General features: G+C 56.5%; 1 protein-coding gene across 1 annotated transcript; it reads left to right on the top strand.

The window, feature by feature from the left end:
- The first annotated feature begins 8092 nt into the window (after positions 1–8092).
- On the top strand, positions 8093–9271 carry LOC100273604 (Sphinganine C4-monooxygenase 1). The gene is made up of 2 exons (NM_001148020.2): positions 8093–8427; positions 8535–9271. Exons 1-2 carry the CDS (start codon positions 8194–8196, stop codon positions 9099–9101), a joined length of 801 nt encoding a protein of 266 aa, NP_001141492.1. The 5' UTR covers positions 8093–8193; the 3' UTR covers positions 9102–9271.
- Positions 9272–11122: the final 1851 nt, after the last annotated feature.

Raw genomic sequence — 11122 nt, 5'->3', positions numbered from 1 at the left:
CTCTGAACGGGCAATGCATGCCCCTCTTCTTGCCTCTCGACCACAATCGCGGCGCTAACCACCTGAGTGGTCGCGGCGACGTAGACCAAGAAGGCTTCTCCGTCAGCTAGAGGCACCAAGATAGGCGCCTTTGTGAGGAGCGCCTTCAGGTTCCCGAGAGCTTCCTCGGCCTCAGGGGTCCAAGCGAAGCACTTGGCCTTCCTTAAGAGGCGGTATAGAGGCAGGCCTCTTTCGCCGAGGCGTGAGATGAAGCGGCTCAGGGCCGCGAGACATCCCATGACCCTCTGTACGCCTTTTAAGTCCTTGATGGGCCCCATGCTGGTGATGGCTGCGATCTTCTCCGGGTTGGCTTCGATGCCCCGCTCAGAGACGATGAACCCCAAGAGCATGCCCCGGGGCACCCCGAAGACACACTTCTCGGGATTGAGCTTGACGCCTTTCGTTTTGAGACATCGGAATGTCACTTCAAGGTCGGAGAGGAGGTCGGAAGCTTTCCTTGTCTTGACTACGATGTCATCGACGTAGGCCTCGACCGTGCGACCGATGTGTTCGCCGAACACATGGTTCATGCACCGCTCATACGTCGCGCCCGCATTCCTCAAACCGAACGGCATGGTGACATAGCAGTACATGCCGAAGGGCGTGATGAAAGAAGTCGCGAGCTGGTCGGACTCTTTCATCTTGATTTGGTGATACCCTGAGTAGGCGTCGAGGAAAGACAGGGTTTCGCACCCAGCAGTGGAATCCACGATTTGATCGATTCGAGGCAGAGGGTAGGGAACCTTCGGACATGCTTTGTTGAGACCAGTGTAGTCTACACACATCCGCCATTCCCCCCCTTTCTTTCTCACAAGCACAGGGTTGGCAAGCCATTCGGGATGTAATACCTCTTTGATGAACCCGGCTGCCGTTAGCTTGTGGAACTCCTCGCCTATCACTCTGCGCTTCTCCTCGTCGAATCGGCGCAGAGGCTGCTTGACGGGTCGGGCTCCGGCCCGGATATCCAGCGAGTGCTCGGCGACATCCCTCGGTATGCCGGGCATGTCCGAGGGACTCCACGCAAAGACGTCGGCGTTTGCGTGGAGAAAGTCGACAAGCACTGCTTCCTATTTGGGGTCGAGCCCGGAACCGATCCGGATCTGCTTGGAGGTGTCGCCACTGGGGTCGAGAGGGACGGCCTTGACCGTCTCCACTGGCTTGAAGTTGCCGGCATGGCGCTTCACGTCTGGCACCTCTTTGGAGAGGCTTTCCAGGTCGGCGATGAGGGCCTCGGCGTACTCCACGCACTCCACATCGCATTCGAACGCGTGTTTGTACGTGGGGCCGACGGTGATGACCCCGTTGGGGCCCGGCATCTTGAGCTTCAGGTAGGTGTAGTTGGGGACGGCCATGAACTTCGCGTAGCATGGCCTCCCTAGTACCGCGTGGTAGGTTCCTCGGAACCCGACCACCTCGAACGTCAGAGTCTCCCTTCGGAAGTTGGAGGGTGTTCCGAAGCAGACAGGAAGGTCGAGTCGTCCGAGGGGCTGGACGCGCTTCCCGGGAATGATCCCGTGGAAAGGCGCAGCGCCTGCTCGGACGGAGGACAGATCGACGCGTAGGAGCCTGAGGGTCTCGGCGTAGATGATGTTGAGGCTGCTGCCCCCGTCCATAAGGACCTTGGTGAGCCTGACGTCGCCGACGACGGGGTCGACGACGAGCGGGTATTTCCCCGGGCTCGGCACGTGGTCGGGGTGGTCAGCTTGGTCGAAGGTGACGGGCTTGTCGGACCAGTCTAGGTAGACTGGCGCCGCCACCTTCACCGAGCAGACCTCCCGGCGCTCTTGATTGCGATGCCGAGCCGAGGCATTCGCCGCATGCCCACCGTAGATCATGAAGCAGTCGCGGACCTCGGGGAACTCTCCTGCTTGGTGATCTTCCTTCTTGTCGTCGTCGCGGGCCCTGCCACCCTCCGCGGGTGGCCCGGCCCTATGGAAGTGGCGCCGAAGCATGACGCACTCCTCAAGGGTGTGCTTGACGGGCCCCTGATGATAGGGGCACGGCTCCTTGAGCATCTTGTCGAAGAGGTTGGCACCTCCGGGGGGCTTCCGAGGGTTCTTGTACTCGGCGGCGGCGACAAGGTCCGCGTCGGCGGCGTCGCGTTTCGCTTGCGACTCCTTCTTGCCTTTCTTCTTGGCGCCGCGCGGAGTTGACGCCTCGGGAGCATCTTCCGATGGGCGGCCCTGGGGCTGCTTGTCCTTTCGGAAGATAGCCTCGACCGCCTCCTGGCCAGAGGCGAACTTGATGGCGATGTCCATCAGCTCGCTCGCCCTGGTGGGGGTCTTGCGACCCAACTTACTCACCAGGTCGCGGCAGGTGGTGCCGGCAAGGAACGCGCCGATGACATCCGAGTCGGTGATGTTGGGCAGCTCGGTGCGCTGCTTCGAGAATCGCCGGATGTAGTCCCAGAGAGACTCTCCCGGCTGCTGCCGGCAGCTTCGGAGGTCCCAGGAATTCCCGGGGCGCACGTACGTGCCCTGGAAATTGCCGGTGAAGGCTTGGACCAGGTCATCCCAGTTGGAGATCTGCCCCGGAGGCAGGTGCTCCAACCAGGCGCGAGCGGTGTCAGAGAGGAACAGGGGGAGGTTGCGGACGATGAGGTTATCGTCGTCCGTTCCACCCAGTTGGCAGGCCAGGCGGTAGTCCGCGAGCCACAGTTCCGGTCTCGTTTCCCCCGAGTACTTTGTGATAGTAGTCGGGGGTCGGAACCGGGTCGGGAACGGTGCCCGTCGGATGGCCCGGCTGAAGGCCTGCGGACCGGGTGGTTCGGGCGAGGGACTCCGATCCTCCCCGCTGTCGTAGCGTCCCCCACGCCTGGGGTGGTAACCTCGGCGCACCCTCTCGTCGAGGTGGGCCCAACGGTCGCGATGATGGTGCTCGTTGCCGAGGTGTCCCGGGGCCGCAGGCGCGGTGTTGCGCGTGCGCCTGGTGTAGACCGAGGCTTCCCGCATGAGTCGGGAAGTCGCGGCATGAGGTTCCGAGGGGTATCCCTGCCTTCGGGAGGCAGAGCTCTCGGCCCGTCGGACCATAGCGCCTTCCAGGAGATCCTTGAGCTCTCCCTGGATTCGCCGACCCTCGGTGGTTGATGGCTCCGGCATCTTGCGGAGAAGCATCGCTGCTGCAGCCAGGTTCTGACCGACCCCACTGGATGCGGGTGGCGGCCTGACCCTGACGTCGTCGGCGACGCGGTGCTGGAGACCCTGGGGCAGGTGACGTATTTCTCCGGCCGGGGGTTGGCCCGCCCATGCCTGCCCGACGTCCCGGTGGATCGGCTCAAGCGCTCCTGCTCCCTCGTCGAGCCTGGCCTGCGCCCCGCGGACTTGCTCGAGCTGTGGGTCGTGACCCCCCGCCGGAACGGGGACCACAGCTAGCTCCCGCGGGATGTTAGCGCGAGGCACCGGCCTAGGGAGATCACCGTCCTGCAGCATGCCGAGATGATTGCCTTCGGAGGGATCCCCTAGATCGACGTGGAAACATTCGTGGCTTGGGCCGCAGTCCTCGTCGTCGAGGCTGCGGCTACCGTCGGAACAGTCAGAGAGGCAGTAGTCACATGCGGTCATGAAGTCCCGCATGGCACTGGGGTTGCCAAATCTAGAGAAATCCCAACAGATGTTGGGGTCGTCATCTTCCTCGGACCCAGAGGGCCCGTAGGTCGAGACGTCCGTCAGCCGGTCCCAAGGCGACCGCATGCGAAACCCCAGAGGGTTTGTACTCGCCTCTACGAGAGCGCCCGCCAAAGCAAGGTCGCTAGGCGGGTTGAGGCTGAGTCCAAATGACGTAGGATGGGAATCGGTCGGTACCTTTCGGTCGACGAGCAGCGACATAGTCACGTCGGGGACTGATTGCGCCGCCGTCTCAGGTACGAGGGCGACGTCCTGCAAGCTCTCCGCGAGCGCACTGGCGTCGTCCGCTTGCTCGGGATTGGCGTGTCGCGGGGAGACGGCGCTCGCCTTCGTCTCAAACGCGAGGTCGACGCCCGACGCACCCCCCGTTGGGGCGCTGGGGACGCCGACTCGCTCGACAGCCGACGAGGCGCGGCCTCCCGCTTGGCCTTGGTTGCCCCGCCTCCTCCTCCGTTGGCGGGGGAGAGGACGGGGTGAGCTCGAATGTTGTTCTTCTACCACGCGGGGAAGACGTCGTCGATTCCGCCGCCGGCGGGCGGGCTGTCGGCCGCCATTGTCGTTGTCGCGCGGCGGTGGAAGGAGTATCATGTCGTAGCTGCCGTCGAAGGACATGAACTCAAGACTCCCGAAACGGAGCACCGTCCCGGGTCGGAGAGGTTGCTGGAGACTGCCCATCTGGAGCTTGACGGGAAGCTATTCGTCAACACGCAGCAGGCCCCTACCTGGCGCGCCAACTGTCGGCGTTTCGAGACCGGGGGGGTCCCTAAGCCGATGAGTGAATGTCGCCGCGTGCCCCAGCCCAGATGGGTCGACGCGAGGCCGAGCGCGAAGGGGGGAAGTGACGTGGCCGGAGATGGGCGTGAGAGAGGTGGAAATCCCGCGGCCTTCGTGTTCGTCCCGCGCCCAGGTCGGGTGCGCTTGCAGTAGGGGGTTACAAGCGTCCACGCAGGAGAGGGAGCGAGCGGCCTCACGCGAGCGCCTGTCTCGTCCTCGTCCCCGCGCGGCCAACCCTCTCTAAGAGGGCCCTGGTCCTTCCTTTTATAGGCGTAAGGAGAGGATCCAGGTGTACAATGGGGGTGTAGCAGAGTGCTACATGTCTAGCGGGGGAGAGCTAGCGCCCTAAGTACATGCCGATGTGGCAGCCGGAGAGATCTTGGCACCCAGCTGGTGTGATGTCGTGGCCGTCGGAGGAGCGACGGAGCCTGGCGGAGGGACAGCTGTCGGAGCGGTTGAGTCCTTGCTGACGTCCTCCTGCTTCCGTAAGAGAGCTGAGAGCCGCTGTCGTCACAGAGCATGCGGGGCGCCATCATTGCCTATCTGGCGGAGCTAGCCAGATGGGACACCGGTCTTGTTCTCTGCGGCCCGAGTCAGCTCGGGGTAGGGTGATGATGGCGCTTCCTGTTGACGTGGCTGGCCTGCACCCTAGGTTGGGCGACGTGGAGGCTCCTCCGAAGCCGAGGTCGAGTCTGTCTTCCATGGCCGAGGCTGAGCCCGAGCCCCTGGGTCGGGCGAGGCGGAGGTCGTTCGGCAGAGGCCAGGGCGGAGTCCGAGCCCTGGGTCGGGCGAAGCGGAGTTCGTCGTCTTCCGGGGCTGAGCCCGAGTCCGAGCCCGAGCCCTGGGTCGGGCGGAGCGGAGTTCGTCGTCTTCTGGGGCGGAGCCCGAGTCCGAGCCCTTGGGTCGGGCGGAGCGGAGTTCGTCGTCTTCTGGGGCTGAGCCCGAGTCCGAGCCCTAGGGTCGGGCGGAGTGGAGTTCGCCGTCTTCCGGGACTTAGCCCGAGTCCGAGCCCTGGGTCGGGCGGAGCAGAGTTCGCCGTCTTTCGGGACCTAGCCCGAGTCCGAGCCCTTGGGTCGGGCGGAGCGGAGTTCGCCGTCTTCCGGGACCTAGCCCGAGTCCGAGCCCTGGGTCGGGCGGAGCGGAGCTTCCTATGGTGCCTTTGGCTGGGCCTGACTGCCTGTTAGTCTCACTCTGTCAAGCGGCACTGCAGTCGGAGTGGCGCAGGCGACGCTGTCCTTTTGTCAGGCCGGTCAGTGGAGCGGCGAAGTGACGGCGGTCACTTTGGCTCTGCCGGGGGGCGTGCGTCAGGATAAAGGTGTCAGGCCACCTTTGCGTTAAATGCTCCTGCGATTCGGTCGGTTGGTGCGGCGATTTAGTCAGGGTTGCTTCTTAGCGAAGGCAGGGCCTCGGGCGAGCCAGAGATGTGTCCGCCGTTGGAGGGGGGCCTCGGGCGAGACGGAATTCCTCCGGGGTCGGCTGCCCTTGTCCGAGGCTAGGCTCGGGCGAGGCATGATCGAGTCGCTTGAATGGACTGATCCCTGACTTAATCGCACCCATCAGGCCTTTGCAGCTTTATGCTGATGGGGGTTACCAGCTGAGAATTAGGAGTCTTGAGGGTACCCCTAATTATGGTCCCCGACAAGTGGTATAGGAGGGTATGCGCGAGAGAGAGGTCGCGAGTTTGAATCTCACAATTCACAAAACATATAACTTTGATTCAAAATAATAGTGAAAATGATAGGGCAATAGGTAAGGTAATAGATAAGGTTAGAGAGTTGTTCCTATAATTTTAAAAAAAATGTTTTGCTATTTTTTATTTTTTCGATTCTTAATTTGCCGAGTGTTTTTCTTTGCCGAGTGCTTTTCGATGCTCGGCAAAGTCTTTGGCGAGTGTCCGAAAAAAGTACTTGATAAAGATCCCTTTGCCGATAAAATATTTGCCGAGTGTAAAATAGACTTTGTCGAGTGTCCGCGACTCCGGTAGTGAGAGAGATTGATAAGTCACACTAGCTAGGCTGTGTGGGCGCGTACGGACGGACCAGTGTCTCTCTCTTTACCGAGATAAACAATCTATGATTATATATTATATCTTATATGGTTTCCTTTATGACACAAACAAATATAAGCTATAGTGGTTAGGGACAAGTTTTTTTTTCTAGAGACCATGCTTCGAATCTAGTGGATCCGCCTTTTTTTATATTTCGTGAGCGCGTGGGAAACTCTGGTAGCAAGCGTGGAGGAGTGTATAAAGGGAGTAACTCTCGCTTTAAATTAGTAGAGAATCACTATGGGGGCGGCATATTTTGAGTGTGGCTCTCTGTTCATAGATATTCTTCGAATAAAAGATGTATGTGGAGAGTTTAAATTTGTTCTACGAAAGGATCAGCTCGGCTTCTATCTCTATTTATTTTTGAGATAAAATTAATTAAGAGCTCCAACGAGCAATGAAGAAACATTTGGATCGTAATTAATCCGTGCACTACAGTAAAATATGGCATTTTCGACGGCTAAAGTCGTCGAAGATAAGCGCCATAAGTCGTCGGAAATAAGCTATTTCTGACGGCCGAAGGCTTATGTCCGACGGTACCTGTCCCTCGGCCGTAAAGGGTCGGAAATAGTTTTATTTCCGACGGCGGCCGTCAGATATAGCTTATGTCCGACGGCTTCTCTAACAGAAGATGATGGCACGGGCGTGGGTTCGTGGAAGAAGAATGGAATAAAACGGCGCGGCCGGGTGCTGACAGGGCTAAAATCACTTATGTCCGTCTGACAACCGTGACAACCGTCGGACGTAGGATGTTATGTCCGACAACTGTCTCAGGCCGTCGGATATAACATTATATCCAACGGTCGCTTAAGAGGCCGTCGAACATAACATAGCCATCAGAACTATGTCATTTTACTGTTGTAATGGGGCGCAAGTTTTATAACAGTAACAGTCGACACTGATATTCCGTTATCACAGTCGTTTTGTAGCTCAATCTAGCGCTAATTAATAATATCCCTCATCACACCCAGCACGCGCGGCACTACTGTTGTGTGTAGGCGTGTAGCAGTAGAGGCTGCTTCTTCGTATGTGCACGGCTGCAACGTACGTGAAGGATGTGATCGATGGAGCCCAAGAGCCCAGAGTTAGACAGTCCAGGCTATACCTGAAGATACTAGGCATGTATATATGTACGGACCAAGTCTAGCTTGGCTGGCTGGCTTGGCAATTGTTACTTAGTCCAACACGGCGAAACGACGACATTTCAGTTGTAAAAGCTAGATCATATCGACACACAGTGCACAACTGAGCAATGCAACCGGAACTCTGCAGGCTAGCTGCAACTGCAAATTGTTAGTCCTGCCTGCCTGCTAGCCGGTACGTACGTACGTACGTATAAAAGTCAAGACACGTAACAGAGTGAAAGTACGTATAGAAAATTAATTTTCAGTAGTAGATATCGGCACAGTGCACACCTCTGAGCAACAGAGAGAAGTCTACGTACCACAGAACCGCATGCATATACGGACCAAGTCTTGACTGCAAACTAAAATAGCTAGCTCTTATTAGTCGTCGTCCTAGCAGCTGCTTGGTACGACTTGTAAAAGTCAGGAGAGTGTATATATATACGTGGTAAGATCGACGCAGTAGTACACCACACAACTCACAGCAACAACAGCACCGTACCTAGCTAGCTACGATCGACCACACAGCTAGCTAGCTAACACATTCATCGATCGATCGACGATCCAACAAATCCGTCAAATATTAATGGAGCAACTACTACTCTCTGATGAGGGTCTGGCCGTCGTTGTGCCTATCCTGGTGTACTGGGCGTATTGTGGCCTGCACGTAGTGCTAGGCCAGTCCATGTATATGGACAGATACAGGCTGCACCCAAGCGCCCATGAAGATAGCAAGAACTATGTGTCGAAACGACAGGTCATCGGCAACGTCCTCAAGCAGCAGCTCGTGCAGGTTACCATCGTTGCCATGGTGTTCAAGGTAGGAGTAGTGTACGTACTAGCTAGTATTATTATTGCATGATTATGTGTGTATAAATATACTAATCTATATATACATCCGCACCATGCATGCATGCATGCGTACAGCTCACAGGAGGGAGGAGCACCAGCAGTACGACGACCGAAGCATCGTCGTACCTGAAGCTAGCCTGCCAGATCTTGGTGGCCATGGTCTTCTTCGACGTGTGGCAGTACGCGTGCCACCGGACCATGCACGCCAGCAGGTTCCTCTACCGGAACCTGCACTCGTGGCACCACCGCCTCGTGGTGCCCTACGCCTTCGGCGCGCTGTACGGGCACCCGCTCGAGGGCTTCGTCGCGGACACCGTCGGCGGCACGGCGGCCTTCCTGGTGTCCGGCATGTCGCCGCGGGCCTCCGTCTTCTTCTTCTCGCTCTGCACCGTCAAGGTCGTCGACAACCACTGCGGCCTGTCGCTGCTGCCCTGCTGGGATCGCCTGGGCCTCTGGAACAGCGCGGCGTACCACGACGTGCACCACCAGCTGCGTGGCGGCCAGTACAACTTCTCTCAGCTCTTCTTCGTCGTCTGGGACAGGGTGTTTGGGACGCACATGCCATTCGTGATCGAGGACAGAGCCGGCGGAGGAGGAATGCTCCAGGTCCGAGCACCCGGCCTTGACTACAGGAGCAAGTAAGCTACATATATAGCAGTCGAATTTTGTCATGTAAATTCGTTTCGGCCGTCGTTATTGCATGATTCTTGTAATAATAAAGTGGTTTGATTATTCCTCTTTTAATTTGAGGGACGACGATGAAGCAGCCACATGTCTTTACATTGTTATATAAATTTATAATTGTGTCGTCATTTGTTACTTATGTCGATCTATCTGGTCGTGTATTTTGTGCTACTTTGCCACTTAATTTGGGCTGGTCTTACACCGTACCGATGAGCTGGTTGCATTTCTCCTTGTTAGATGCAGTGTGCGTACTGCACGCCACTAATACTACGAATTTTACAGGTGCCAATGATTTCGATTCTTTTTATGACATATTTTTCTAACAAAGCTGAGCCAATGAAAACCATCTAGTTTTTTTTCTGTCTCTATTGACCGATGAAAATCAGCTATTTTTTGTCGATTGCTTATCTAAAGTCTTAAAAGACGCTGAGATTTGAGGCCTTCTCCGCGTTTCCGCGGACGAGAGCCTGTCCGCGTGTGACACGTAGATTGGACCCGAATTTTTCTTCAATCAAGCTCTGAGTGTCTCCTCTCTTGCCCGCTGCCCACTTCCCTCCCATCCTCTTGACCTCGCCGCCTCCTTCCCGCCGTGCGCTGCCTTCTCCTCACGACCTCGCCGCCACGCTCGTGTCTCGCCGCTGATTGCGGTCCCCCATGGAGCTGCCGCCCTCTCAATCCGCGCGCCACTCCATCGTCTTCCTCTCCACGCCTCGTCTTCATCCTCATGTCACCACCCAGTCCCAGGGTCGTCCTCCTCGCACAGTCGCAGTTGGTGCCTCTCCCCCACCCTGCCATCTTCCTCCTCTGCCCGACGCTGCTACTGCCGCCCCTCGCGCATGCGTCTCCTTACTTGTCTTGGTCTAGAATAGAACGGGCCAGTGCAAGAACAAGAGGGTGGGAGCTCGCGCAAGCCCCTGTGGTGGCGCCGACGGTGATGCTGATGGAGGCGGAGGAGTACGGAGAGATGATGGAGAGCGTGGACGAGCCTATCTGCGACTCCCCCATCGCGCAAAAGCGGATGCGGAGGGCTAGCCTATCTGCGACTCCGCCGAGCGCTGCCGCGTGCTATGGTCCCAAGGGTGAGTGCATCGAAGGCGCCTCTTTTCCCTTGTGCATAGCCAACAACATCAATTGGGTTCTTGCTTATATTTCTTGGCAATTTTGACCAGAAAATCGAGAAGCTTGATGGTTAGTTTGGCGTCCACCTGTAATTGATTTGGTGCTATGATTTGGTCTGCCCTGCAGGGGATTGGTGTCAAGTCAGTGGAGGAGGAGCAGGGTCTTGGTCCTGAAGCACGGGAGGAGGAGCACAACATCCTGGTTAGTGAGATCCCCATCTCCCAAATGATTTCAGTTTGCACTTATTAAAGGTCCAGTGTAGAGGGGTTCTAAAAAATTGGTGTAAACTCTAGAACACCAGATGCTTGGTTGATATAATATATGATAAATTGGGATTGAGAGCAACCTTGTTTTCTCCTTATTTTCTAGGCTTCAAAACCCAGCCAGTACAGAACTGAAGATAGCTTTGCCAGATGCCAGCTCTTAGACAATCATTATCGAATGATCGCTATAGTCCTCAAATCTTCACTGGTAGACTGATATATGGTTCACAAACATTTGTCGTCTGAGACAGTTTCTGTAAAAGGCTCCTCTCTTTAGGTTACTACGATTCAGGTTACTATGGCCTCCTTTATAATATCTTGTTTATTGTTAATTGCACATGAAGATTTTGGATTGCTATGCTTGGTGAGTATTCTAAAGTCATCGCCTGATTGGGAGCAACTTCAAAGATATTTCTTAAAGCAAGGGAGCATTGTTGAATCTCATGAAGAGGATGCTTCGAGGAGAGTGACAACTGATGAAACAGAGAGTCAAGAGGATGGTCAAGATCAGTTTGAGAGAACCAAAACTCAAAACATGGAAACTGCAATCTCAGAGGTGGGATGCCTACAGTTTTCTTAACCAATTCAGAACTGAAA

Source organism: Zea mays, chromosome 6 (assembly GCF_902167145.1).
Source record: "Zea mays cultivar B73 chromosome 6, Zm-B73-REFERENCE-NAM-5.0, whole genome shotgun sequence".
NCBI classification, from domain to species: domain Eukaryota; kingdom Viridiplantae; phylum Streptophyta; class Magnoliopsida; order Poales; family Poaceae; genus Zea; species Zea mays.
The sequence above is the reverse complement of the archived record's forward strand: the minus strand, read 5'-3'. Positions and strand labels throughout refer to the sequence as shown.

What these genes read in the sequence shown, in the direction of transcription:
- LOC100273604 (NM_001148020.2), top strand. Translation starts at nt 8,194, where the DNA reads ATGGAGCAACTACTACTCTCTGATGAGGGTCTGGCCGTCGTTGTGCCT. An exon ending in TCGTTGCCATGGTGTTCAAG is followed by an intron (nt 8,428 to 8,534) that starts GTAGGAGTAGTG and finishes GCATGCGTACAG; the next exon opens with CTCACAGGAGGGAGGAGCAC.